The sequence below is a fragment of the Coccidioides posadasii genome, chromosome 2, assembly GCF_018416015.2.
Source record: "Coccidioides posadasii str. Silveira chromosome 2, complete sequence".
In the NCBI taxonomy this organism is placed as follows: Eukaryota; Fungi; Ascomycota; class Eurotiomycetes; order Onygenales; family Onygenaceae; genus Coccidioides; species Coccidioides posadasii.
This window is the reverse complement of record NC_089408.1, coordinates 7,638,549-7,664,594: the sequence shown is the minus strand read 5'-3', so window position 1 is coordinate 7,664,594 and position 26,046 is coordinate 7,638,549. Positions and strand designations below refer to the sequence as shown.

The following is a 26,046-nucleotide window of genomic DNA, read 5'->3' as shown; positions in this document are numbered from 1 at the left end:
CAATGTCAAGAAACAACTTCTTCTGAAAAGTGTGAACTGTTTCTGTTGTAATAAGGGTCCCGCATAATCTGATTCTTCAGGCTCTCGTGTTTCTAGTAAAGTGGATTAATTCAGTTTTATTGACTGGACATTGTTTGCAGCACTCATTGTGTTTGCATTTCCCCAGTTCTTAACTTCAGCCTCCGGGGCTGCTAAACTGTCACATTTCAGAATGATCTGACCTTTGATGAGGTTCTGGCCCTTTTTTTAAAAAACAATAACACTACTACAATAATTATTTGAAACTAGTGACTTGTTAAATGTCAAAATAACATATATATATATATATATATATATAGAAACCTCTTTTGAAAGCTTGTTGAAAGTTTGATTAATGTGTTGGCAATGGGAAAAATACTGCCCGAAACCCCTCCCCTACACCCCTCTTCCCCTTAATAAAACAAAAAGGGGAGCTGAAAAGCACAATAAATAAACAGAGCCACAAGTATATCCATATGTACCTATTCATCTTGTGGGATTGATCAATAATGCTCAAGCCCCAATTTTCCGACCAAGAGCTCCCAAAATCACGGGAACTCCTCGAGGAGTTGCCGGAAGTGTCATCTCGTTCGTTGTTTCATTGTATGTTAGCGAGTTCAGGTCCCTGGAGAAAGAGGCCCCAGAGCTTTTATCAGGGCCGAATTGGAATCCAAATATGCGAAGCCCACCTTTTGATTCACTCCTCGCCTGATTGACCATGTTTCTTACTTGAGTTCTCAGAGACTCGGCGAAATGAATTGTCACGGATACTTCATATCCAACGAGAATCTTGGAGACCCGCACCAAACCAAGTGCACTGTCCACTTCCCCTTCAAGAAGCTCAGGAAATGTCCTGCGCACACCGCCATCGTCCCTAAATTTGTTATGATTGGAGCAATACCGAAGTGAGGGATCGAGTGACTCACCATAAGCCAGGTCTGATATTAAAAACCCGTGCTGGTGCTTTCATAAACAGCGTGATCTTCGTCTTGTATGTCCAGTCACTACCGTTAAATGTGAGGTGACTTTCCTCCGTGCTGGCGGCGCTTGATTTGCTGAAAAAGTAGAAAAATTTGTTCGCGCTTCTAGAGACACTTCGAGAGTGTCCAAGCTCCCTGTAGTCGTCTTGCGTGACCGTGGTAAGATCCAGTGTTGATATCATACCGTCGCCGGCAGTTCCTTGAACCCAAGAGTCACAGGCAGACTCGTAGCCATCAATAACATAGAGGGGTTGGTAAATGAGCTCCTGGGAGTTGATATCTTCCACCCTGCGACCTTCGTTAAGCGCCGCATCGTTGATCTTGTAGTCGCGAATGAAGCAGGGCATGTTATATCTGCGAGAAATTCAGCTCCATGTCACATAATATAGACACCAGTGTCCTACCCTGGATTGCTAGATGTGGTATTCATTGCCAACTTTTCTAGCCTCTCTCTCTTCTCCCGAAGCGTGGCAGCCGCAGCTCCATAGTACCTACTTTGGAGCTGATCTACTTGGCCGGCGGCCAGGTCCGCCTCCTCTTTGAGCTCCAGGTAAGAATCGGCATTTTCAATGGCCCATTTTTCGAAACTTATAGGATTCTCTTGAGCTTCAAGATCCAACTTCCAAGCTTCTAGTGCCTGTTTTTTCGCGTCATTTCTTGAACTCTCGGCCTCCCTTTGCCGCTCGATCGCTTGTTTGATTTCAGCAACCTGTGCCTGAGTAATAGTTTTGACTTTAGCGGCTTTGAGATAACTGCAACAGTGAGCAGCTTTTCTAAATATCAGGTTTGGATCTTTGCGTACTTATTGAGACTCTGGACGTAACTCAATTCCGTACGAATCATAAACATAGGGCTGTTAGCCCTTTGCAGAGTGTCTGCAATGGAAGAAATGTTGAAATTGGTTACTGCATCAGGAATGGACTGCCCTCCACGGAGTCCATGCTCTGTTGGAGCGCAGATATAAATATAGTCTAAATCTTGTTCAAGCTCATTGGGACCAAGCAACAATCGCTTGATGATTTGCCCATATGCTCGCCAAATAATACTGTCGCCGGCAGGAATTTTGGTCTCTGCATTCATGGTTCTGTTTCATGTAGTACAGTATCAAAGAGTATTCCAATAATTGATATGAACTGCTCACCCCTGAAGAGGAATGGAGTACTTGAGAATTTTTCAGCACAAGTGAAATACACAATCTTTAAGTAGTTACACTACTGAAGCTAGCTAGGATGAATTCTACCCTGTAGAAGTATTGACGAGCAAACCTGTTTGCTGTATATATGATATCTACATTCTTTATTTAATTTATAGATGAAGATCATTCCCTAGATAAACATCCACAATTACTGTAGTCTACACTATCAGTGTGCTTCTTGTCTCTGATTAATCTTGCACCCACTTTCGGGCATGTGGAATAAATCAAGAAAATATACTATGAATATGTAGTGCAGAAAGGCCAACTCAAATACATCAATGACATAACACAGAATGTTCCCAAACACCATGAATTTTAGATACTTCACCTTCTCACCCAGACCCAACTGGGGCGCTGCAGCACAGAAAATCCTACTACAGCTGATTCTGTTGTAGAATTATCTCCTGTAGTTTCTTAAGACCAATTTTTTTGATGGTTGTTATCCTGCCAGCTCAAAGCCACTTTGCCGCGCCAAAGACAATTTCTTGGAAGGTTTCATTTTAGAGTGGATTAACTGCATCAAGCTCTGGTGTAGGAGCACAGTTCTTGTCCAGTTCATAGACCAGCTTGGGCATTGGTTGCTGCTGCCCTGGTTTCTGTTGTTGTTGTAGTACATATGCCGTGTGCCCTTCTAGCATGGCCATAATTTGCAGATAACATGGCGCCCATGTTCACTTTTAGCAGTCACTGCTCCTTTCTTGCGAAAGAATAAGAATACCACCACTGCTGCAATGAGGATTATGCCTGCTCCAACCCCAACCCCAATCCTGATGGCCTCAGCAGCACTAACACTGCCGTGCGAAGTAGGCTCTGTGGTGTCAGAGGTCGCCATCACCGTCATCATTGCATACGTGGGCGTACCCAATTAAAGTTTTGGGAGAAACTGAACCATGCTAAGTTCTGACAGGGCTGGAGCAGGATATACCTCATCAGAAGAGTTGTCGCAGTCAAGTTTCCTCACGATGAACTTCCAGCAGCATGCCCAGTAACCAGTTGTTTGGTTGTAGGCTAAATCAGCCAGACCTTGACTAGCTAAATTATGCATAGAGAGAGGGTGAGCATGGAGTTGTTATTTTTGTTCTTGAATCTGATGATCTTCACACGTATAAATATGTATGGACTTACCACATCATGTCCCACATATCAGATCCTCCAACCTTGGATCAGTGCAGTCAGCATTGTAAAAGTGTGTGACCTGTCTGACTGAATATGCTTGCAAAGTGAGTGGCTCATGCAATAATCACCATTGACACGGCCGTTAACATGTGGGTGGGTGGAGTTTGTGACGCCACAAGGAAGAGCAACAGATATCTGAGCTGGTGAAGAGCCATGTATTGCATAGCACAGATTTTCAGACAACATGATTGATGGCAAATGTTGTAATAGTGCCACATGAAGATATAGATATTTAGTAGAATTGGAGACAGGCAAATCAGGTTAAAGAGTTTCAAGAAGACAAATCAATGGTAATAATCAGATAAAGGTGGCTGGATCACTTTTCTCCTGAACTGGTTAATTGATAAGCAGGCTACAGACTACAAGGCTCTTGCTATCAGCTGTCCATAAGCCCCCACTACATTCATATACTGAAGATCAGACTTCTGATTTGTTTTTCAGTTTGCATCCCTAGCTGCCTTGTGCTGGGTGTGTTTGTGACAGTTCTCCACATCAAGAATTGGCAGAAGATGTGATTTTGTTGTTAAGACAACTGTTAGATTTGCTAAGAAAACAATGTTAAGAGGAAATATAACTTACAAGAGAGCTAGCATTAGAATGTGAGGCTGGAAATGTATTGAAAAAGAACAGGCTTGTGTACTCAATAGACTATTTTTTCTAAAGGATAAAATATTGCCTGGGGCTTGCTTCAAAGCAATGCCTTCTTAGAGTATCAAGTCAACAGTCTGTGCAGGCTCCTGTCAAACCAAGAGGACCAAGGCATGGATTTTGCAGATGCAGCCAATACACATCTGGCTTGTGGGGAATATGAAAGTAGTCTTTCTACTTGAAACACTGGTTGCTGGTATGTTGCTTCCTGGGTGAATGGTTTATCAACCTAGGGGGAAAAGTTAGGCCAGTGAATGATTTCACCAGCTCTTTTTTTTTTTTCTGAGTCAGGGATAATCAACATATTGTCGTGAAATGATTGATCAGTATCAGACTAAAGATAACCAGAGTCACAACAATAAATTAGACAGTGGTTAATAACTTTTATAATGCTTCAGTTAAGCCAAATGTAATGAAAGTTTCAACCACCTTACAGCAGAGTTTGATAAGGAAAAATTGGCTAATGGGCCAAAAGACCCGGTCATGTACACCAAGCCATGGGAAAATCATAAAATATATTGGATATCCAGTTACAAGAGGTGAGCCGTGATAGAGGAAAGTGGTCAACGGAGTTGAGAGACAGAGAAACAAGATCTTGGTTGCTCAAGAAGGCCCAAAAATTGCTTCATACAATCATAGACATAGAAACTTGTCGCCACCATGGGAGCGATTTTCACATAGCCAATGGTTAGCCCAACGTAGAAGCCGCGCGCTCCTCTCTCCAAAAAGATACGCCGAGCTGTTTCCAAAATGCCTGCTTGGGTACCAACCACATTTCCAACATGCATTCGTCGCCGAATGATTTCAATTGGATAAGAAATTGTTTGAGCAACCATGCCAGCAAGTGCTCCACAGAAAAGCTGTGCAACTGCTGTCAATTGTGTGTGGGATTGTGGTTTTACAGTGTAGGGTGCGAGAGCAGGCAAGCGAAACCAGTCTTTAATCACATCATGGGCTAAGAATGACATGCCAGCATACGGAAGTATGCCTAGCATAGTTGGGGCAAATCCACGATAAAAATTGGCCAAACACCAGCTGCCTCCGCCTTCATAGTACATTTGCTGAGAAATACCAAGCCAGGACGAGGGACTTTTTTGTACTGTTTCGAAGGCAAGACGTGTACGGATCAACTCAAGAGGGTACATGACAAAAGTAGAGGCCGCACCGGCAATACTTCCACACAAAAATCGACGCGATGGTGTTTCTTTCTCTGGAGATACAATAATGACTGCTCGGAGCTGCTCATATGCGAGAAAGTTGATACTAGCATAGGGGAAGATGCGGACCAAGGTTGCTGAGTGGCCTTTGAAAAGTGCAGGTATTCCATAAGTCTTTTGGATGTCTCTGGCAGCCTTGAATAAACCATTCCAGTGGGTGGAATGTTGCACAAAATGAGAATGAGAGGTTTGAAAGAGAATCTTGACCCTTTCCAATGGGGCAGCAATAGTTTTGGCCTGCGGTACCCTCACATCAGCAATCAACTCTTGGTGGCTAGGGTGGTGAGGCTCACAGCACAGCCTGCGGCGCCTCCAGCTAGGCCGTTTCGTATGATAAAGTCCAAATTTTGACTGTCTTTGGTTGATGTTGATGTGCAAGAAACATGGTGGGTGCCTTCTATTGCTGTTGATGATTCTTTTGATTTTGGAACATGATGCTCTTGACACCCATTGATAATCTTGAAAAATGACAGGGTTGGAAAGTTATACTTACAGGGCAAAAAAAGAAAGAAAAAAAAAAAAAAAAATTACACTGAAACAAGTATTGTATCAATAAGCTGACACATTTGTCAGTACACAATGAGAAAGAGAGATAGAGGAGGAGAGTGAGGGAGAAAAGGATAGGAGAAAAAAAAAAATCTGCTGGGTGTGCAAAGGATCATGCAGGGCGGTTACCTTCGCAACTCATAGACAGCCAGGAGCTGATCAAGTGTTTTAGCCACCAATATTTGGGATTCTTGGGGTGAAAGAAGCTAATCAAATCTACCAATATAAAAATGTACTCCATACCAAGGCACTTGAATGGTTGTTTTTACCAGTTATCACAGCAGGCCATATGACAACAGCTTGTGCGACCACAACTCAATCAACCCCTGTATCCTGCAAAACAACTGGCAAAGTGAGAGAGTGTTATCTCCTAACTCTGGTCCCTGCCCAGACATTTCACGGCTTTACATCAGTATGAATGCAAGAGTTCTCTCTGGCAAAACAACTCATTAATGACAAACATGCCTTGGCAATATGTGTGCGTCCTTAATCCACCATCCATCTACAAGTGGCATGCTGAAGGGTATGCTGGTGGTGTGGTTGTTGAGCAAGACATGGGACAAGACATTGCCTTAAGCAAATTTCGTCATTGGTTTACCATGGTGATTTAAATATGTACTCTGTAGTTAGCCTGATATTCATACAGTAGGCTTTGTCCCACTGCTGCTGCTGCATTTGTACCGCGTCCAAATTTAAGCATACCCATCTGTATCTCCAATCCTCTCTCCTCGTCCACCACCCAATCCCATTCATCTGTCCAACACTGGTCCTTCACCTCCTGATTAATACATTGGATGGTTCTGATCCAGTTTTCGATATGTTTTTGCGTACCTTCATCGCTATCCGAGTCGAATGTAGTGGTTGACACAAAGCGATCCAGGGTGATATGGGCTGTGCAGGCAGTGTAGCACGTGTCCATCTTAACACCGCTGCGTAGTGCCATTCCATAAAGATCCGTCCGCAAGTGATGATAAGTATATTGGTCTTCTCCAGTGGGAACAAAACCAATGGCCACTCCAACCTTGTCAAAAACAAGCATTGGCTTGCCAAGGCGAGCCCTCTTTTGGCCACTCCCCGTAGCAAGGACCGCGGGATAGTTCAACATTTCCCGGAGGAGATCAGTCCCCATTTGACTGTAGATGGCCTTAAGGTGGGTCATTGGATGGCGGTGTGAAATCTCCAACACGGATCGATGTAGTCGGGAGGACAGGGAACCATATATCTGCACATCTCAGCGCTTAATTAACCGACCAACGAGGAATAAATGGTCTTGTCGGCACTCATTCATACTGCTGGAGTCGCGACGTAGACGGAATGCATCACAGCACTTACCAGCCCCCACCACAACCCTCAGCCGATCCTGCAAGCCGCGCAAGAGCTCTACGATCTTCATGGTTGGACGCGGCCCGGAGCACCATGCAGTTTATTGACTCATTTTCATACGGGGCCTCCAAAGTTTCCGGCCTCGCGGTGCTCTCTTCGAGATGCGATAAGTATTGTACAAGGGCTGGGCTAGGCGCTATCCTCTCCTTTGTGGGATGGACATCCCGACACGTCATCGAAGCGATGGTCTTTGAGAGGCCCGTCTGCCTGTAGGAATCGTATGCTTCCTGGACTTTCACCTGGAGATGAGAGTTACTAGGTAGTACTAGTAAAGGAGCTGGTATCGCAGCAAATGAATCGCTTACAGGATTACCCCGGCATTCTGGGTGGTCCAAAAGGTCCTCATACCAATTCCCGACATGGTCGCTAGCTGCTGACTGGATATAAGGTAGCTATCAGATTAGCAGTACGCTTTCTTCACCTGCTGACAATATACATGATATGCAGCGCTTTCGAAAACGCGATTCGAGATGATGAGTGCCATCCGAATTTAGCGCAACGGGGTTTGGGTTCGTCAAAGACAAGCCGATTTTTCTTCACCTTGAGATGACCTTCAGCAACCGCAGGTGCAGGATTCGGCTTCAAGCCCCTTCCTTCGCTTCAACGAGGCAGTTCGCATCCCGTTGACATTGGGTGAGAAGAGGCCGCAAAAAATTCGACCCAAGATTGCGTCCCCCAAAGCCCTGCGGGGTTTGTGTCCCAGCAAAAGGGTATTGGCTATCCCCCACACTTTCACATATTGGGGGATTGCGGAAAGGGGGGCGGGAAGCAAAGATCGGGCTAGATATTCCGTTCTATCGCCTTCCGCTGTACAACAAACATAGCGCGCCTCTAGGCTTGAGTCGGAGGATATTGGAAAGGCAAACCCAGACAGGAATCCTGTAGCCTCCCGAGCCAACAATCCGCCTTATAGTACAGAGGCTACGGAGTACACAAAAGCCAGTTACCACATAACTATATCGCTAACGAATCTGCGCTTTAAATATTGCATTACCCTTGCGGGAGAAAGTCAAACAAGAATCAGGCCTAAGCCGCAGGTGCGGGACCAATGACCGAGTGAAGTCATTACGCAGCGGATAAACATATCCAAGATAGAGGCCGTAGCGAAATTCTGGTCTGATGCGCGAAGATCCCACAATCTCCGCTGGCCGGCTGGGCGAGAAACGTGATCCTTGTTCTCGTAAATGCGGTTGACTTTATTCAGTTATCTTCGCCGAATCATTTACGATGCACCGGCTACGCCGAAGAACCCGTACATGATTGACTTTGGTAAATGCCTTCATGCATTCCTAGTACAAGGGGCACGTCCAACGGGTTGGCGATAGCAGCAATTGGTGGATAGCCGATGCCCTTCGGGTTGCCACACATGCTACATGCAGCAGGAGACAGCGCGAGGAATCAGCTATCAGAGTGCGAAGTCAATGCGGAGTACTATCAAGAACGAGGTAAATAGTTGATGTGCATCGAGGAGGAAAATCGTAATCATTTCGGGCTTCAGGGCCCGATATCGGTTTCCACACCTCCCAGTTTTACCCTGTACTCCGTATACAACTTGGCTTTCCCTAAACCCCGGTATACATTAGCATATCTGGACTTCGTTCCGACCTTGTCCGCGCGCTTGCTCCTCTCCGACGCGAGAAGATCGCGATCAACTCTCTCCACCCCCAAATCCTCGTGGCAACCAGCCCTTTACAGGCAGCCATCTCATTCTTCGTCGGTCCACCCTGGGACGAATACCTCATACCGCGGTCAAGGATTCTCGAAGCTGCTTCTCTGTTCACGAAGGGAGACGAGGCCGGGAGCATCGACGTCCTGGGTGGTGTAAGGAGTATATTGAGAAGTCTCGTGGCATAGAGTGCTCTGTAGGGGAAATCCGTTCGGGCGGGCGGGAGTTTGCATAAGAAAGCAAAACCGAGGGTGTCTGAGATGCCAGCTAAGCCATTGTTAACGCGGGCAGGAAAAGAAATGCGCTTCGCAGAGTCGGCGGAAACCTTCGTGAACCACTGGAGCCTCCGCCGTGAGTTTATGTGCAATGTTAGTGTGGCTCTTCACGGCGATCGCCCGGACTAACTAGCTGCCGATGTCCGTCCCCGCGATATCACCTCGGGACAAACGGACCTCCCATCCATCTGTCCGGGGCCAGGCAATGTGGGCGAGGTCCATGGCCCTCTGACGGAAATTTTGCGGAGCACCATATCCCTCTCCGCAAAACCTTAGAAACCGGGGTTGTGGGGTGGAAAATGCGGGGAGACGTGCCGGCCTTGACTCGTCTGCCCAGCTTATGTTGGGGTTCTCCTATCACATCCTGATTCTACCAGCTAACTTATCTCGCCGAGATGCTATTTCTGCCAACGTGGAACATCGGGCTCTTATCAAGGCGAAGAGCGATACGAGTTAGCGGGTCAATCTCCACCTAGGGAGAAGCAAGCACAAGGTAACCTACGCTCCTCTTCCAAACATCATTCCCTAGCAGGTTTTCCTGAACGTCAGACAGACATCGGATCTGATACAGCGGACTTACCTCCTTGGTAAAATGCGGTGCAATGTTTTCAGCTGTTGATCACCCCTCTTAAGTGGAATTCTGTTTTGTCAACACAACTTTTCCGCTTCCTCATATCTGACCTAACTCAATTGGTCGAGCAGTGCATCTCAAGCCAAACAAATTCAGGTGGATCATCGATGGAGTACCTGCCTGCTTTTAAACTTCAGACTGTCCCTATCTATGATATGCGGACCACGTCCTCTACACTATGGTTAACTTTCACCAATTATGTCGACCATGCTTCTGGGTCACTTAGAAAAGCTATCTGCGCTGTCCCCGCATATCCTTCCTCCTCAAAAAGCCTCCGTCCGCCCTGACAATGGCAAGGTCCTTCTACTCTCCTTGTTGCCAGTTATTCTGCGATTCCTGGCTTTGAACCCCGAAAACGGTTTTCAACAATGCCAACAGATCAAGAGATTAAGGCCGGTTTGGCCTCCGAGCCTGTAGCTCAAATCATGGAAAAGGAGGATGTTGTGGATGCGGATGTTCTCGGTAAGCGGTGTGTACACTGCACCAATTGCTGGCGCTAACCTCTTCTGAAGCTGCTATGGGATACAAGGAGGAACTCCGACGACGTTACTCGACAATTCAGGTCTTTGCGATTGCGTTTAGCATCATGGGCCTGCTTCCTTCAATTGCATCAACGTTATCATTTTCGGTTCCAGGGGGACCGGCTGCTATGGTTTGGGTAAGAAAAGAGACTTCTTTTGCCCTTATCAATACAAAGAGCATGAGAGTCTGACGCATGCGGCATGTTAACCGAGTGCAGGGCTGGTTTATGGCGAGCGGGTTCATCTTCATTGTCGGCCTTGCTATGGTGAGTGAGAATTGAACCGATAATGTACTTATCCTGACTTACATTTATAGGCTGATCTTGGGTCGGCTCTGCCTACGTCAGGGGGCCTTTATTGGTGGACGCACTATTTTGCAGCTGACAAGTGGAAAAATCCGCTTAGCTTCCTAGTTGGCTATAGCAACACTATTGGCCTTATTGGAGGAATCTGCTCGATTAACTGTATGCCAACCTACCGCAAGACAGCCCCTAGCCACTGACTGAGATGAATTTAGATGGATTTGCACGGATGCTCTTGTCACTTGTTTCGCTTGGAGGTGATGGCACTTGGACCCCATCAACCTATGCAGTATATGGCACGTTCGTTGCAACTGCAATCGTCCACGGTATCTTTGCCACCTTTGCGGCTGGGATTATGCATCGAATTCAGTCCGTGTGCATCATGGCCAATGTCGGATTAGTATTGGCCACCGCGATCGCGTTGCCCATTGGGAAGTCAAGGACAGCCGAAGGTATTAACTCTGGAGCTTATGTTTTTACACACGTGGAAAATCTTACGACATGGCCAACGGGTTGGGCATTCATGCTCGCTTGGCTTTCCCCCATCTGGACAATCGGAGCGTTTGATTCATGCGTGCATATGAGCGAAGAAGCGACCAATGCTGCCAAGGCAGTGCCTTATGGAATTCTCGGCTCTATTGGTGCTTGCTGGTCTCTTGGCTTCCTGTCCCTGTGTATCATCGCTGCTTGCATGAATAAAGACCTTGCATCTATTTTGAATTCCCCATTCGGCCAACCAATGACCCAGGTTTGTTGTAACATGCATCTTCTGACTGTGTCTCATTAGAACTAACAGCTATGTTTTCAGGTTTATTATGATGCCTTGGGCAAAAACGGGGCATTGGGATTTATGACTGTGGTAACCGTGGTGCAATTCTTTATGGGTCTGAGTATTGTATGTTCAAGCAGTGAACTTGCCTGTCCTATTACATTGGCGCTTCGCTGACTTCATCTAGCTTATTTCGGCATCTCGACAAAGCTGGGCCTTTTCTCGAGACGGAGCCCTGCCATTTTCCAGTTTCTGGAGAGTTGTGAGCAAGCGAATCAGGTACCAGCCTATACGCGCAGTTTGGGGTTGTGTCGGGGGCTCGATCATCATTGGGCTGTTGTGCTTGATTAACCCTGCCGCCGCCAACGCGTTGTTCTCGCTGTGCGTCGCTGGTAATGACCTGGCATGGGCTATTCCCATTTTTTGCAGAATCTTCTGGGGTCAGGATAAATTCAGACCCGGAGCATTTTATACCGGACGCTTTAGCAAGGCGATTGCCATCACTGCGTTGGTGTATCTTTCCTTCTCGATCACCCTCTCCATGTTCCCTACTCTTGGGCCAAACCCTTCAGGTAAGTCACTGCAGGATATTGGGATCTTTTCTCTCTAGAAATCCACGGCTAATTTGATACATGCAGCTACGGATATGAATTATACAGTTGTGATCAATGTCGCCCTGTGGGGATCCTCGCTCACCTATTACTTCGTCTCGGCGAGAAAATGGTACAAAGGACCAAAAGCCACGTTGGACGACCCTATGGCAGTTGACAGCTAGTTCGATTAGGCCTTTTACACCTGTTGCACTTTTTTTGTTGAGCAGATTCTCTGTACATCTTGAAATAGAATTTGATGTCCCGCTAGGGACACCTGTCAGCTCTGCTACTCCTACGTCTATTGCTTAGGGTATTATGAAATTCTTGCGATTTATTGACGAGGAGAAGTATCAATAATATCCTATTAAATCTTCATGCTGTGGTATTTTAGGATACACTTTGATACCAAGAGGTAGAGAATTTACATGCTCTTCTGTGACATCAAATCCTCATAGCTCCTCAATGAAGACCCCCGACGTCTTCAAATCCTCCCTCAAACCAACATTAACATCAACGTTAAGATTGATTCAGATGATCTTCTAGACCTCTAGAAACTTCCAGTGCAGTAGCAGCTGTGGAGAACAAGGTAAAAGACTTCAACTACTCCTGAGCTGACCGAAGCAATCTAGCGCGTTTCTGAGATCTACAATCCTCCTGAGTGGCGGGAGACATTTACAGGAGAACAGTGCTGAACTTCTTGTAGTCACTTGTTTTCACCTTCTTCCAATCACTGGGAGTAGGAAATAAAAGTTCTAGTATAGTGGGGATCCCAGCATCTATATGAATATATGTTGTTCTGGTCCAAAGCCCAATCCTCGTCTCAAACACCCTTCAAAAGCTTTCTACCAGATGTTCTTCAGATTATTGCTTCTATTTAGATTGAACTACAAAATAAATATATTCTTGATTCCGACCCGGTCAATTATCCTTCAAAGCCCGAGGATCCCTGCGCCTGGTGATTCCATCCAGATGACACCATGAACTAGCCCTTTCGTCGCCAGCAGTGCGCTCGAGGAACATGGGTTGTGGGTGACTAGGGTGGTCATCCGTAACCATGCTGAAACCAACCAGTGGCTTGAAAGTGTTGACCAGATACGATGCATACTGATTGTGGTAGACTTCTGGTATGCCATTCGAGCGCGGGCATATGTGCGTGCCGTGGACAAAGAAGCGGACTTGAAGATGACAATTGTGACTCATTACGACGTCAAATCCCAAACAAGTGCGGTTATTCTTAAGCATCGATTGTTTAACGATCTCCCCAAGCACCTAAAGACAGAGCTTAAGCATAAATTGCTGGATTTCATTGTTAATCCAAGTACCGCGACTTGTAAAACATATGGAAAGCCAGTCCTTCTGCTAAACGTCTGACCTCTATCAAATTCTATCCCAGGTTGCTCTTTCACACTATCATCATCCATTTTGGATGGAAGTCACAGTCTTCAACTACTGCTTTGTGAATTTCATTGATGCTTTCATTTTTTGTTGAAGTTGGACCAACGCAAGTCTCCCCATATTGTGTATATACTCCAATATTCCGAATATCTATGAGAAAGGTCTTAAGATGAAATTGTCATAGTTCCTGATCAATGTTCTCAGTTGTCCTATAGAGCAGAGGACTTATTCCTCGAGCACGGATTCCAGCCTATGTCAAATGTTGATATACAGTTGATTCGAAAATACTGGTTTTTTTTTTTTCTTATAGAAGGGTTAAGTCCACAGCAATGGTGCACTAGTTGTACGATATGGAGCATAACCCGAAGAGAGTTCACCCACCTTTATTAATGACAGGTGTTTCCCCCTGAAAATCACACCGAGCACGGAGTATCTCGCAAAATTTCTTTGGAAGTGGTTCCTCGAGTATGATTTCTTATGCCTCAACATCTGTAAATTCAATTGTTAAAGTCAATCTCGAGAACAAACGATCAGAGAAGGCAGAGAGATAGAGAGAGATGGGGCTTGGCTGACGAGAAGTTCGTTTGTTGATGCTCAAAATTCATAATTGCAGGTCGGCAAGTTGCTGTCACGCAGCAGACGATCTGGTCAAAACTGTAGCTACACCGCAATTTGTCACTGCCTACACCTTCCCATGGCTTAAGAGGTATCTTCTCGAATATTTATCGCCTTGAAATGATCTGGCAGCAAATATCTACAACGAAAACCGCATCACTGAGGCTTGTAGCAATTCTGTGTGGCCTTAGTGAGGAAAAAAGATGGAAAATAAAATAAAATAAGACAAAGGAACCAAACAAATGCAGAATACAAGCAAACATCAAGAAGGCAAATAAAAGGATGAGAAAGGGATGAAAAAAAACCCCCACTTGCGCCCCTATCCTATCAATGACCGATTAAAAACAGTAACGCCCTTTCAGATCCGTTCCACGCCGCTCCCAAGAATATGCCCTAAACCAGCATGTACGATCTCGAGCTAGCAGAAGAAGGATAGAATACTAAGCAAACTTAGATTCCCGCTTGGATGGACTGGGCGTTTGTACCCGGCGTGTAAACTGCCCAAAATCGATCTGCCGTTGATGCTCATCGGTATCGGTACACTTCACTGGGCTCATGTCGAAAGGCGGAATTATACCTTGCACCGAGTATGGCGCATAACCCGGGGCTCCCATTCCAAATCCACTGTGCCCAGAGGTAAAAGCAACCTGCGACGAGCTAGGGTACATACTAGGTGGAGTAAATGGTCTGCGCGAGGGCATCGATTCGGGAGGATTATTTGATTTATTTCGAAAGAAGGAGAATGTCAAGTTTGAGACCGCAACGCAGGATGTAATCGAAGCGATAAAGAATATCTGGCAGGATTTGTCAGCCAATGGTTCACCTTTTCATCAAGGAGCAGGACCGTTCCATACCATGGTTTTAAAGCTAATAGGCTCGATAAACCCATTGAGAACTTCCGCCAATGTTTGAGCTGAGACCTTTGCTTTCCCAACCTTGGCTGGGTCCTGGTTCATGCACCGTTCCCAGTTATTGCAGACAGCCTCCAGAGCCGGTAATCTTCTCCCATCTTCTCCGCTACACCTGTTTTCAACGTAGTTCTTGGTGCAGGTGGCCATTTCAGCCAAAATATCGGCGGACACCCCCTCTCTTGTGCGATCCATATCGTGTTTGATCGCAAGTAGGAAGGCGACAATAACATAGAGAGCGAGGAAGGCAAGGACAAGATTAAACGTGAACTGAACATAGTACGACAGAATGCGGGGAATATGTGGGTGAGATTCGAGAAATGTAAAGAGCCGGGAAAAAAAGGGTATGTCTTGATGCATTTGTATTCCTTCTCTTGGCGGTTTATCGCGTCTGGTATGCCTCTCACGGGCTGTCGAGACAGAGTCCGCCTCACTGACTTTGCGCAAGTGTCTTTCTACCTCTCTCTCTCGTTTCCTTCGTTTCTGAACTCTCCGGATCGCCACATTTGCAAACCTATCTATACGGGGAATCTCGCCACGACCTGGGCTCGGGGCGAATCTACCGTAGAAGTTAAACAACGAATTCCTTCGGTCAGATTTTGACGGCGGCTCTGGAGTTTCATCGTTGTCTACGTGGGTATCAGGCGAGTTTTCTGGCCCGGATGAAAAGTCGAAATCTAATTTTCGTGGTGTCGCGAAGGCTGGGTTGGGATGAAAAGCGGGTGTTGTGTCTAGCGGTTGCGAGAATTCAAAGCGCTGATTCGGCTCCGTAAAGGTTTTCGTTGGGGAATTGAAGACACTGAATGGGCCTTTAGATACGTATGGTCAGCTGTGCATGTTGCTACGAGCAAAGTGTCCATGTAGATGTGAATGCTCTCTCACGCTTATTTCCACTCTTCTCATGCTCCATCGCTAGTTGGTAGAAAGGGGACGTCACATCTCCGGGGGCCTTCGTTTGCCATTCGAAGTCCATCGGGGACTCGTTGGTACGTTTTTCCATGGCGAAGATGGGGGATTTGGAGTGGGAGTGACAGCAACGCAAATGAACCGAATCCCTCGAGGCAGCTGGCTGCTGATTGTCCAGTTGCCGACGCCAGGGGTCCCGGTGTTGTTGACCTTCGTGCCGAGTTCTCAGTTTCCGCGACGACCAGCCCTATGTAGCCGCTGACTAAAAGATTTGCGGCTCACATGCTCCGTACGCACTAAACCGTTTCCGCATTAGCTGCTACCAAGCTTTGAGCTTCGGCATTCGGTCTTGGCGTTCGGTGACGTTCGGTGACGTCGTGTTTGCCCGATTTGTTTGCATCGGCTGTAAGTTAAGTACGAGCGCTGAACAAGGTCGCCTTCGCGGGCGCTTCGGTGAAGCAAGGCAGAAACTCGTATCGGCAGGGAGGCCCAAGCTCCACGAGTTCTAAAAGCCTATATATGAAGATAAAAACCCTTTTCCTGCAGCGACGAAACCATCTGTCTATGAAATGAAGCCCATTGACACGGATTTATAAACCCCCCTCTGCCGCAAGTGTCGAGGTCTGATTACTGCCTGATTTATATTTAAAAGATGGTCCATATAGCGATAGTAGGAGCAGGAAGTAAACAATTGCAACATTTCCCCTCAAGCGTCAAATATTCTCACTTAACATTATCTACTAGACGTCGGGCGTGAAATCGTCGAGGAACTTGCAGCGCAGGGAAAACATCAAATCACCGTCTTTTCGCGAAAGGTATGTCGTTTTCCCCCAATCCAAAATGAACATCTTATCCAGCTCATAAATCGTTAATATATTCATGGGATTGTAGGCTGAGCTGCCTGAGTTCTCAAACCCTGGTATTGCTGTGAAAAGGGTTGATTATAAGAATCGAGATGAGCTCGTCGATTCCCTGAAAGGTGTCAATACGGTCTTGTCCTTTGTCAGCAATGACCCCGAAAGCAAGACGCAAAAGGCACTCATCGACGCATGTATAGCCGCTGGGGTCAGAAGATTTGCACCAAGCGAGTGGGGCCTGTGGGTAAAACTCCTCCCTGAGACACTTACACAGCGCTCACCATCTTCGATAAACAGGCGGAGCGATGCATACCTGCCAGGCCAAGAGTTCAAGAGGGAGGTCCACAGATATCTTCAAGACATAAATGCCGACAGGCAAGTGCTAGAATATTGCTTGTTTCAACCAGGGCTCTTCATGAATTACTTGGCATACCCATATAAGACAAGCCGGATTACGAGTTCACAGACATCGAGGCCTTGCTGCGGAGGGCTTTGCCGCAGAAAAGCTGAATGATTAGGAGGGAAATGTCCAGGTGTACTTAATTTGTTAACTAAAAGCTTGGCACTTGGCGACTAGTTATTACCAAACGTCAGCCTCGTGTGATCTTCTTCCATCGATTGATATTCCTATTATCTCATCTTGTCAATGTGCCACAAATGGTGTAATTAGCCCATAAAAACTGAGTTTGTTGTTCAGGGGGTGACCTGGGCTCAGTAAATGGTTTTAGCAGGTCCCTTTTCTCCCAGCCATCATCATTGATGTGCTAATATTCACAAGCCACGGCGGAAGCGAGCATGGCTTCTCATGCTCCCAGGCGGAAACGGCTGGCTTGTGACCGCTGCAATTCCTTGAAATTACGGTGCTCCAAAGTTGCAGGGAGCGAGGTTTGCACTCGATGTATCAGGGCATCTGCTTCCTGCGTATTCAGCCCCTCCATGCGTGGACTCCGACCCCAAACAAGGGAGCTAGAACAAGGTGCAACCAGGGAACCTCCTCCAGCCCTACAGCTTCAAAGTTGTCAGGCTGCAGACCCGTCGGCTTTCCTGAACCTTCTCGATGAGACTCTCTTGCCAACCGTGGATCATCGATGCCACCCGGACCGCATCTTCCATCAGCCACACACTCCTTGCAACCCAAGCACGGGTACGGGAGGGCCGTCTCGTCCAGGCCCAAGCGATTTCTTGACTCAGACTTCGGACTCTGGTCAGCGGGTCTCTGCTAATAGCCCTTGCACCGCCTTTCCTGCCCAGGAAACGGTTCCTAACCAGTTGCTTCCTGGCTACGCTGTGCACGATGACGAATGGTTAAGCAGCTTCGATTTTAACTGCCTAAGCCCATCTGTTTGGCCGGTCAATGAGCATTCAGCGACTCTTTATCAATCTCAACCTCGCACTTCACAAAATACCAATAGGACTGGACATATCACCCCAGAAAGGCTAGGTCATCAGTTGGCAAACCTGTTCGTTAACCTGGAAGATAATTGGGTGTCCCTACCACCGTTATCTATCCATGACGACAAAGGTGCTTATGATAGGGTGCTTGCTGCTGCTGCTGCAGAGTCGCCAACTGGTCAGGGGACCTTGTTTGCGCTTGTTAAAACGTTTGAACTAACGCAGAACCTCATCGATCTGTATCCCCCTGTCCTCAAGCAAATCCAGTCATTTTCTTCAAAGATACCTTCCACCACCCCACACATGTCCAGGAGAACAATAGATCAGGCCTCTTTGCTTCAGCTGCTGTCCTGTCACCACCGCACTCTCGATATGTGGGATCTCGTGTTTCAACACCTCAAAAGGTCCGTTGAGAATGGGAAATGCAACCCTAAGGCAACTGGATCTCCATCTCCCTGCCATAGGCTACGTATTGGATCTTTTGTTCCCACTACAAAGGTTCCAATGGAATTAGTTCTTGCCATTGAGTTTCAGAAACTACTATTGGATTGCGCCCACGACCTTGATGAAAGTGTATCATCTGTCTCTAAGGCTGTCGATATCAACACAACGCAAGATGCCCCACAATCAGATAGTTTCGACGTATATAAATCAGAAGAAATCAGAAGCTTGGCCAAGGGTGCATTGCAGCGGTCAGGTTCTGTGCTCCAAACTGCATCTCGCGTTCACAAATTGATACAAGAAGCCTCAAAAGATACCTAAACCACAAGCTCCTGGCTACAAGCCATAGGGCTGATTCAAGGTCCTAGAGTTGGAAGGGACGCTTATTATCTGTTGAGTCCAGATTCAATCTGAAGACCAGGTATGCATTTCTCTGGTGAAAGCACTTAAAATCAAACGGGCCTGACCTCGAACTCTCCAGCTTGGGCCACCCCTTTATGGCACACACACAAACCCCCCCCCCACGGCATACGTTTTTAAGATTATTGTTATTGGAGGGTTGGGTGTTGGTATGAGTGAATTTCATGCTAACTGTTATATTCCTAGCGTCTAGTACACCTCATTCCTTTCCCTTTCCTTTTGACCTTTCTTTTTCCCCCTTCTGTCTCCCTCCAAAGTGCATATTCCACCCCTCGCGAGAGCGATCCGGTGCTGTGAGGACCCAGTTGCTGGGGCCAATGCAGAGGAGGATCAAATTTTGACTGCTTAGTAGTTAGTATGCTATGAGTCCTTTTGGGTTTGATATCAATATCTACGAAGGCCCTTGTCTCGGGTGCCCATGTTCTCAGGCCATAATTCAAAGGACCTATACATGATTACGGTGTAAACTGGGCGTTGATGGTTTGATCTGTGTCTCTGGAGCCACGGTAAGGATGTGCCTTGTAGAGCCATCGCCTATTATTTCGAAGAGCGCTGTAACTCACAAGAGTGACTTGTATAATACTTCCGTGGGCGCTGCTTTTCCAAGACGGCCGGCCGGCCGGTTCGAGAGAGTGGAAGCGCTTGGCGGTCACTGAAAATCTTCCCCGCCGCAGGTCCGAGCCGAAGATTAACTACTCTGAACTTATTGAGAGATCACAATGTCGTAAGAAGCGAAGGCATAAAGAGGACCCAATCTCATTTGCTCTTAAACCAGGCTCCTAGATATTTCCATGGAAGCAACTCCATCGCGACCCAAACGTCGTTCCCGCTCCGGCTGCACAGAATGCCGTCAGAGACACCGCAAGTGTGACGAGCGAAAGCCCACCTGCTCAGGCTGCCTACGCTCCGGCAGGCAATGTGTCTACACTCTGCGCCTTTCATGGGGCGGTCGACCTTTTTCCAAATCGCGATTCGGCGAATGCCTTCGAAACGACCCTGGGCTGGTTCAAGTTCCCTTTAATCCAACCTCTGGTGCGAAACCCAGATCGACGACTTGAAACAACACACCCCCCGCCAGTGGGCGATTTAGCTAACTAAATTCGTCGGCTAGGTGACAAGGGAGCTTTCGTCTATGGCTCTGGAAAGCCCTCCAAACCTGTTTCTGTGCCGCAGCAGCTGTCCAGTGGCACGTATACCAACTGTCTTGAAGCGACTCGACGCTGTTTGCTAACGTCTGTTGTCGCGATGATACAGATTCCAGCTACACTGGAGACACCATTAATTTCGACCGGACGGAAGCCGAGCGCTCACTTTCAGCAGCTGTGTTCCCTTTGTGCCCCCAGAGAGTTAACCAACCTCCGAACAGCGTCATTCCACGAAACCCGTACGAATTGCAATGGATCCCACCTGCGTATCGGTTCCTTTTGGACCATTTTATGTCTTGCACAACCCTCTCTCTGTCTTGCCATTCAATGATCCAGCGTACATATTGCTCTGTTCTTATCCCTATGGCCCTTCAGACATCCCACTTATTTGTCGCCCTATTAAGTCTCGCAGCAACGCATCGAATATGCTTGGGTATGGATCAGAGCATCACGCAGCTCGACTGGCTTAAGTTTACAAGTTTGCGGCAGCTTCAGGCCGCTTTGGCGCAGCCGAGAAAAGAATTGAATGACGCAGTTATTGCCACCACTCTAACATTATGCACCGCCGATATTGTATCCGACGGTCGGAGTCCAGGCTCGTGGAGATCACATTTACATGGAACGGCGGCGATAATAGCCGAGCATTTGCAAAATGCCAGGAATTCCGGGTCCTCGCTGTCAGAGGCTACTCTATTGCTTTGGCGCTGGTATCTTTCTATAGAAACCATTACTCTATTGAGTGGGAATTTGGTTATCTCTCCGGGATCGCGAACAGTCCTTCAGCTACGGCGCTTGATAGGTAATGATGAGATCGACGATCTCACCGGATTTTCTACGGCGCTTATACCCATCTTCGGTGACATTAACCTCCTCGCTGTCGAATCCGGACTGAGCGGAGAGCAGCAATGTCCGACAGGTACTGACGATATTTCGAGCATTCCCAATGACATAATTCGCGAACGATGCTTCAGAATGATAGAGAACATCAGCTCCATGCTTGCCTCTCATGAGCCACGATTTCGCCCAACGATCGACGCCTCACTTTCCAGTCTCCACCGAATTGACTTTGCAGCTGTCGATGAAACTTACCATCACGTCGCTCTCCTTCATCTCTACAGGCGCGTCCTAAATCTCCCTTCTTCGAGCACTTTAGTGCAGAAGTCTGTGCAGCAGATCATCCATCGAGTATCAGCCATACACTTCCTACACGAGCCGTGTCCGGGCGTGGCTGTTCTACAACCACTGTTTGCTGCGGGATGCGAGGCGTGTGATGCCGCGGACCGTGATGACGTCCGAACCCTTCTCTCCAGAATTGAGTCTCAGTACGGAATGGGAAATGTTAGGAGCGCAAGAGCGTTTTTAGAAGATCTGTGGATCATGAGAGATGAGAGCGGAGACTTTGAGGGAAGAATGAGGTGGGATAAGGTCATGGGTATGTGTGATCATATCTTTCCCTTCGTAGACATGCGGCTAAGCTGAACGGTGGCAATCAGTTGAGAAAGGATTGGACATCCTTCCGTACTAGCATAAGTCGCTGGGGCGATCTTGACTGCGTTAAACATGTGGGGGAGCTGATGAGGCCGAATCCATGCATTGAATGCTTCGCCGATCCTACACTCAAGGGTATGGTCGTGTAGAAAACCACCCTGGCGAATTTACCTCGTTATCTATCCTCGTGTGGAGCAGCCAGATACGGCCCTATTCACCTCTACATTAAAGGCTGACGGTTTTACGAATTTCCAGCCGAGGTCTATCTAGTTTACACGCAACATCCGCACACACACAACCGAACACGCAACTACAAATTCTCGGAAGTGTATAAGAATAGGGCTCATATATAAACTGCTAGGTCGTCGGCTGAATATGACACCGGGTATTATGGTTCATACACAACCGTGTAGGCTGAGGAACGTATTCCTAAGCCATCCCAAAGGAATAATCCCCAGCGGAGTACCTATACCAAGGAGAGAAAGATATGTACAAAACTGCTCAAACTCAAGGAAAAATCCAACCGGAATAACGATACAAGTTTCAAGTCCTCAAGAAGCGCCCAATTCGCCAAAGCACTCCTCTCTTGATCCTTGACCCATAGTACACAACTAATGGAAAAAAAAAAAAAAAATTGCAACAATGCTCCTGATCTGAAGGTAGTCGCCAATCCATGCCATGCCGTCAAACTAGCAGGTCTATTTAAAGGAAGGAAACAAATGCTGAAGAAGAAACCATTCTCAGCACGTACTGGGAAAAACGGAAGCGAAAGGAACTAAGTGAAACCGTAGAGCGGCCTGATCAAAGTGTGGCGCGATCTATGAATTCATAGTCATCGTCGTTGGCGGCATATCCACCATCGGTTGATTCGCGTTCGTCTACGAAGTCATATTCCCGGACAAGTTTCTCCGTTTCCTTGGTCTCAAACCGCTCGACCGCCCTCTCTAGAGCCACTGACAGGAGGTGTTCACCTGCTCGAGGTCCGGTTCTAGCGTCGAAGGAATAAAAGACATCGACATCACCGGCTGGAGAGCTTGGGCTAGGGCCAGAGCCCATGTCGTCGAGGGTGTCCGAAAGATCGCTGGCCTCCCTCATGTCCTCGTAGTAGACAGAACGGAGGTGCGACCGAGGATTCTTGGATGGGATGGCCTGGCGCTTGAGAGTGACGATGTGGGCTTTTCGATCCACCTTGCTATTACGGCACAGGGAAAAACAAAAAGATATCAGCTTTCGATGGAATCGGCCAGAGTAGAGGCAGAAAGGGGTGAGCAGGGCGAGGGGATCAACTAACGATTTTGCGAGAGGCAACACCGGTCGTACAGTGGTATAGCCTTCCCACGGCTGGCCCATGCCGGGACGTGAGCCACGTGCCCATTTCGCCTTTTGGTCGTGGTCTCTCTTGGATTGAGTGGCGGTGTACCGGACGTCTGTGGTAGGAAGAATGAGTGTAGAGCCAGCCATAATATCGTTGCTTGGGACTTGCACGAGCTGAAGGAAGGCGAGGGAGGGGTGGAACTAAGCAAGAGAGAGAGAGAGAGAGAGGAGTGTGTGTGAATGTGTGAGAGAGAGAGAGAGGGACCACGGGGTGTGGGGATTGCAGAATGTGGTGAGGTGAATGAGATGCTCCGGGCTATCTGTGGCCTGGGGAGGGGAAAGACAGAAGACTCCGGGTCAGGGCAGAGGATGGTTTATATATATGTATACTCCGTACACACACATAAATACCAAACCAATAGCAAGGTTGACTGGCTGATAAGGTGTGTGAGAGAAAGAGTGAGTGAGTCAGTTGGCCGGTCTAGTGCGTGATAGATAAACTAGCCTTCGGGTCTCGAGCGGAAGAGACACGGACAAGAATAAATAAATGGTAATCAAGAGTCACAAGGGGGATGTGTCTCGGGAGGTTCTGCGCCTGTCGTTCGGCCGCATGCCCTGCCTGTTGCCGGCTGCCGGGACGGAGTGGTGCCTGTGCCCCGGGGGGGTGTGTTGGAAGGGGGGCCGGCGCCTTGCGTCTTTTCCAAGGTGGTTTGTTGTTAAAACCTGGGTGTCCCTCCCGGGGTAAGTACCTTCCAGGCTGCGGCGGGCTGCGGCAGACTTGCACTGGAACACGCAGGTACCTCCAATGTACTCCCCTTTCTTGGAAACACCCGCACGAGGCATTACGTCATCGCAGTATAAGGTTTGTTAGTCATCCAAATTGAGTCACCTGCTCCACCTCGGCGACCGTAACTGGTTTAGCGTAGTGGGGGGGTGTGGCCAAGGCACTCTAGCCGCTTTCGGTGTTTAGCGGGGGCGGTGCCTGGCTGAGTCATCGACGTGGCTTGCTCTTGGGACGAACAAAACAAATACAGTGGTAATTACGGCGTTGGGATTGTTCGAAGTACCTCCGGAGGACTCCGTGAGGGAAGGGGAGGGACCTTCGATATAGAACCCAGCTCAAGGGGCGGAAACATTACGGGCAAATCGCAACGAACGAACGACCACAACCAGCAGCGGGCAACGGATGCAGGCTCGAGCTGGATGATGCTGCTGCCTTGGAGACTGCCGAGCTACATCGTGTGTTTCCAGGCCGCAAGAATGACCCGGTGATGCTTCAGACCCATCCTGCGGACGCAAACGCTCCTGAACTCTCCCAGAACCCCAACACCAACGAACCTATTCGAAGTTCCAAGAGAAGGCGTCGGACTCGCCCGTGGAACATCGAGTACATACATGTTTATCACGTCCACCAGCAGAGAGCGATAAACACCTGTCTGCGTGGGAAATGCTCTCCCGTGCAAACGCGAGGCTTGGCTCAGCTCTGTTCCCTCCCCTTCCAGGACGCTCCTGTGGTTGGTTGGCCTGGCGGTTGCGTTCGCTGTTGTCCGGATCTCTCAAGGCGTGAGTGTTATGCGAACCAAGTTTCAGACCTGCATCTGCATGGAATATGCAACGCTCGAACTTCATGCCCAGTACTTACTACCCGAGTGGTTCTGCGCTCGATATTCCTCACCAGCCGGGCGCTCATCCACGCTGACACACCATCCCACTTCCATACTAACTTAACCAGCCATCTCCATCTCGCTATTTACAAATCAGCAAAGGAAGCATCCGAGCCTTCCACGTCAACTTTTCTATCCGGCCATTGGCTGCGGCGATGCAACCACTTCCCGCCACAACCCGAAGACGTCCCAGAGATATCTCCCGATGCATCCAAGAGCCATCGTCGATCGCCCTTGAGGTGACGCCCAGTGGCCAACTCTACGGTCTTACCTGGCAAGGCCGATTTCCTCGATCCCAAGTTGCACCTGTTACGACGACACTTCACAGCGAGCTCTCGAGCACATTCGCTTCTTCAGGTACTCCATCAGAACCTCCATCTCCGCCGCTGCCTTAGCCTCATCCCTTCCGGTCTGCCATTGTGCACCGCCAAAAGTATCCCAGATCTGGAGGTCGAGCCTCTTTAAGCCCGTCACCTTTGTAAGCTGGCGGTGCCATTCTGCCGTCACTGCCCGAGACAAAAACTGTCCAGTATAGTCCATCACAAAGCCCAGATCCTGTAGACCCGACATTCGGCTGCCCAGGATTTCCCAAAACTCTCGAAAATGCCCATCCATGAAGACGGTGTAGTGTTCATATTCAGGGTATCTGGGGTCGTTGGGTGGGATGGGCGCCATGGTCAAGCACGGTAAAGCTATCCAACAAGCCCGCAGCCCTTTAACCATTGCCAGATGCCCGGGTGATATCATTCCAGCAAAGAGAACCCAGGTGACCATCGCATTGGTCTGGAAAATCACCGACCTGTAAAGCATTGCTGAGGCTTCACGGTATATCTGCCTGCATGTGTAGAGCAGAGCGGTGTTTACTCGCGAATTCCCATCGTTCTCACTGGCGGCAGTTTGGAAGTAAGCAATACAATACGGTCGCGTGCAACAATCCGAGACGGGGGATGGATCCGTTTGCTTGCATCGATAGCTGGTGATTCTTCCCTGATCACTGGCCAGGTGGATGGCTTCTGGGCCGAAGTAGAATCGGTAAACCTCCTCGCGAATTTCGGGCGGGAGCGAGAGCAACGGAAAACGAGACAGCTGCTCACGGCTTTCCCTCCTCCTCCTGCTGGGGAGGCCGGGCACCCTAAGTCTTTCGAAAACACTTCGCATGGGGTTAGGCTTGGGTATTAATTGTCCTCGGTAGTTGACAGTTCGCGCAACTTCCTCTCACGCCAGGCTCGGCGTGTCCCCAGCCTTGCGGTTGATAGTTAAGGTAGTTCACCACTAAACGAGCCACACCACTAAACAAGCCAAATTTCGCCAAATGCTCCATGCAATGAATTTATTAAATATCTCAACAACCAGATCTTTATTATTAAATAGCTATTAAATATTAAATAAATGTATTCTTTAAAGCATAGAAATTAGTATAGTTAGGAAAATAAACAGGTGGACAGCCTAATATTACAGCCAGAGTGAGAGATTTGGGGGATAGATAGAAAAGAATTCAAAGAAATGTCAACAGTAGATTTCTCAGCTAGAGAGTCTAATGCCTTGCTAGAGATGCTTGTAGAGCTCTTACTTCCCCTTTTG

At 47.9% G+C, this 26,046-nt stretch overlaps 11 protein-coding genes across 11 annotated transcripts; 4 read left to right on the top strand and 7 right to left on the bottom strand.

Annotated features, from left to right (window-relative positions):
• Positions 1-531: 531 nt before the first annotated feature.
• On the bottom strand, positions 532-2,078 carry D8B26_004921 (uncharacterized protein; the record flags this gene model as incomplete). The annotated part of the gene is made up of 4 exons (XM_066124644.1): positions 532-892; positions 945-1,352; positions 1,403-1,750; positions 1,801-2,078. 4 exons carry the CDS (start codon positions 2,076-2,078, stop codon positions 532-534), a joined length of 1,395 nt encoding a protein of 464 aa, XP_065980725.1.
• A 4,309-nt stretch (positions 2,079-6,387) lies between these two features.
• D8B26_004920 (uncharacterized protein) lies at positions 6,388-6,939 on the bottom strand (the record flags this gene model as incomplete). The annotated part of the gene is made up of 1 exon (XM_066124643.1): positions 6,388-6,939. One exon carries the CDS (start codon positions 6,937-6,939, stop codon positions 6,388-6,390), a length of 552 nt encoding a protein of 183 aa, XP_065980724.1.
• A 169-nt stretch (positions 6,940-7,108) lies between these two features.
• On the bottom strand, positions 7,109-7,524 carry D8B26_004919 (uncharacterized protein; the record flags this gene model as incomplete). The annotated part of the gene is made up of 2 exons (XM_003070657.2): positions 7,109-7,418; positions 7,469-7,524. 2 exons carry the CDS (start codon positions 7,522-7,524, stop codon positions 7,109-7,111), a joined length of 366 nt encoding a protein of 121 aa, XP_003070703.2.
• A 1,875-nt stretch (positions 7,525-9,399) lies between these two features.
• On the top strand, positions 9,400-12,216 carry UGA4 (GABA-specific high-affinity permease). The gene is made up of 10 exons (XM_003070656.2): positions 9,400-9,446; positions 9,500-9,597; positions 9,807-10,197; positions 10,248-10,393; positions 10,475-10,522; positions 10,573-10,720; positions 10,774-11,306; positions 11,367-11,453; positions 11,515-11,899; positions 11,966-12,216. Exons 3-10 carry the CDS (start codon positions 10,104-10,106, stop codon positions 12,100-12,102), a joined length of 1,578 nt encoding a protein of 525 aa, XP_003070702.1. The 5' UTR covers positions 9,400-9,446; positions 9,500-9,597; positions 9,807-10,103; the 3' UTR covers positions 12,103-12,216.
• Positions 12,217-12,838: 622 nt separating this feature from the next.
• D8B26_004917 (uncharacterized protein) lies at positions 12,839-13,341 on the bottom strand (the record flags this gene model as incomplete). The annotated part of the gene is made up of 2 exons (XM_066124642.1): positions 12,839-13,189; positions 13,243-13,341. The coding sequence occupies 2 exons, from the start codon at positions 13,339-13,341 to the stop codon at positions 12,839-12,841; spliced, it is 450 nt and encodes a 149-aa protein (XP_065980723.1).
• A 697-nt stretch (positions 13,342-14,038) lies between these two features.
• Positions 14,039-15,949, bottom strand: D8B26_004916 (uncharacterized protein). The gene is made up of 3 exons (XM_003070655.2): positions 15,721-15,949; positions 14,785-15,647; positions 14,039-14,724 (listed from the first exon to the last, which is right to left on the bottom strand). The coding sequence occupies exons 1-3, from the start codon at positions 15,836-15,838 to the stop codon at positions 14,371-14,373; spliced, it is 1,335 nt and encodes a 444-aa protein (XP_003070701.1). The 5' UTR covers positions 15,839-15,949; the 3' UTR covers positions 14,039-14,370.
• A 447-nt stretch (positions 15,950-16,396) lies between these two features.
• D8B26_004915 (uncharacterized protein) lies at positions 16,397-17,115 on the top strand (the record flags this gene model as incomplete). Its single annotated transcript, XM_066124641.1, has 4 exons — positions 16,397-16,427; positions 16,489-16,559; positions 16,636-16,841; positions 16,899-17,115. 4 exons carry the CDS (start codon positions 16,397-16,399, stop codon positions 17,113-17,115), a joined length of 525 nt encoding a protein of 174 aa, XP_065980722.1.
• A 422-nt stretch (positions 17,116-17,537) lies between these two features.
• D8B26_004914 (uncharacterized protein) lies at positions 17,538-18,755 on the top strand (the record flags this gene model as incomplete). Its single annotated transcript, XM_066124640.1, has 1 exon — positions 17,538-18,755. The coding sequence occupies one exon, from the start codon at positions 17,538-17,540 to the stop codon at positions 18,753-18,755; it is 1,218 nt and encodes a 405-aa protein (XP_065980721.1).
• Positions 18,756-19,640: 885 nt separating this feature from the next.
• Positions 19,641-21,697, top strand: D8B26_004913 (uncharacterized protein). Its single transcript, XM_066124639.1, has 4 exons — positions 19,641-19,886; positions 19,966-20,044; positions 20,116-21,431; positions 21,493-21,697. Exons 1-4 carry the CDS (start codon positions 19,646-19,648, stop codon positions 21,522-21,524), a joined length of 1,668 nt encoding a protein of 555 aa, XP_065980720.1. The 5' UTR covers positions 19,641-19,645; the 3' UTR covers positions 21,525-21,697.
• A 400-nt stretch (positions 21,698-22,097) lies between these two features.
• On the bottom strand, positions 22,098-23,239 carry D8B26_004912 (uncharacterized protein). Its single transcript, XM_066124638.1, has one exon. The coding sequence runs from the start codon at positions 22,946-22,948 to the stop codon at positions 22,289-22,291; it is 660 nt and encodes a 219-aa protein (XP_065980719.1). The 5' UTR covers positions 22,949-23,239; the 3' UTR covers positions 22,098-22,288.
• Positions 23,240-23,889: 650 nt separating this feature from the next.
• On the bottom strand, positions 23,890-25,760 carry D8B26_004911 (uncharacterized protein). The gene has a single exon (XM_066124637.1). The coding sequence runs from the start codon at positions 25,621-25,623 to the stop codon at positions 24,775-24,777; it is 849 nt and encodes a 282-aa protein (XP_065980718.1). The 5' UTR covers positions 25,624-25,760; the 3' UTR covers positions 23,890-24,774.
• Positions 25,761-26,046: the final 286 nt, after the last annotated feature.

Excerpts from the sequence above, each read along its gene's own strand:
- UGA4 (XM_003070656.2), top strand. The coding sequence starts at position 10,104 with ATGCCAACAGATCAAGAGATTAAGGCCGGTTTGGCCTCCGAGCCTGTA. Across the intron at positions 10,198-10,247 it reads TGTGGATGCGGATGTTCTCG|CTGCTATGGGATACAAGGAG; the intron begins GTAAGCGGTGTG and ends CCTCTTCTGAAG. Across the intron at positions 10,523-10,572 it reads TCATTGTCGGCCTTGCTATG|GCTGATCTTGGGTCGGCTCT; the intron begins GTGAGTGAGAAT and ends TTACATTTATAG.
- D8B26_004916 (XM_003070655.2), bottom strand. The coding sequence starts at position 15,838 with ATGGAAAAACGTACCAACGAGTCCCCGATGGACTTCGAATGGCAAACG. Across the intron at positions 15,648-15,720 it reads TGAGAAGAGTGGAAATAAGC|GCCCATTCAGTGTCTTCAAT; the intron begins GTGAGAGAGCAT and ends ACGTATCTAAAG. Across the intron at positions 14,725-14,784 it reads CTATTAGCTTTAAAACCATG|ATATTCTTTATCGCTTCGAT; the intron begins GTATGGAACGGT and ends AAATCCTGCCAG.
- D8B26_004913 (XM_066124639.1), top strand. The coding sequence starts at position 19,646 with ATGGAAGCAACTCCATCGCGACCCAAACGTCGTTCCCGCTCCGGCTGC. Across the intron at positions 19,887-19,965 it reads TCCCTTTAATCCAACCTCTG|GTGACAAGGGAGCTTTCGTC; the intron begins GTGCGAAACCCA and ends TTCGTCGGCTAG. Across the intron at positions 21,432-21,492 it reads GAGGTGGGATAAGGTCATGG|TTGAGAAAGGATTGGACATC; the intron begins GTATGTGTGATC and ends GGTGGCAATCAG.
- D8B26_004912 (XM_066124638.1), bottom strand. The coding sequence starts at position 22,948 with ATGGCTGGCTCTACACTCATTCTTCCTACCACAGACGTCCGGTACACC.
- D8B26_004911 (XM_066124637.1), bottom strand. The coding sequence starts at position 25,623 with ATGCGAAGTGTTTTCGAAAGACTTAGGGTGCCCGGCCTCCCCAGCAGG.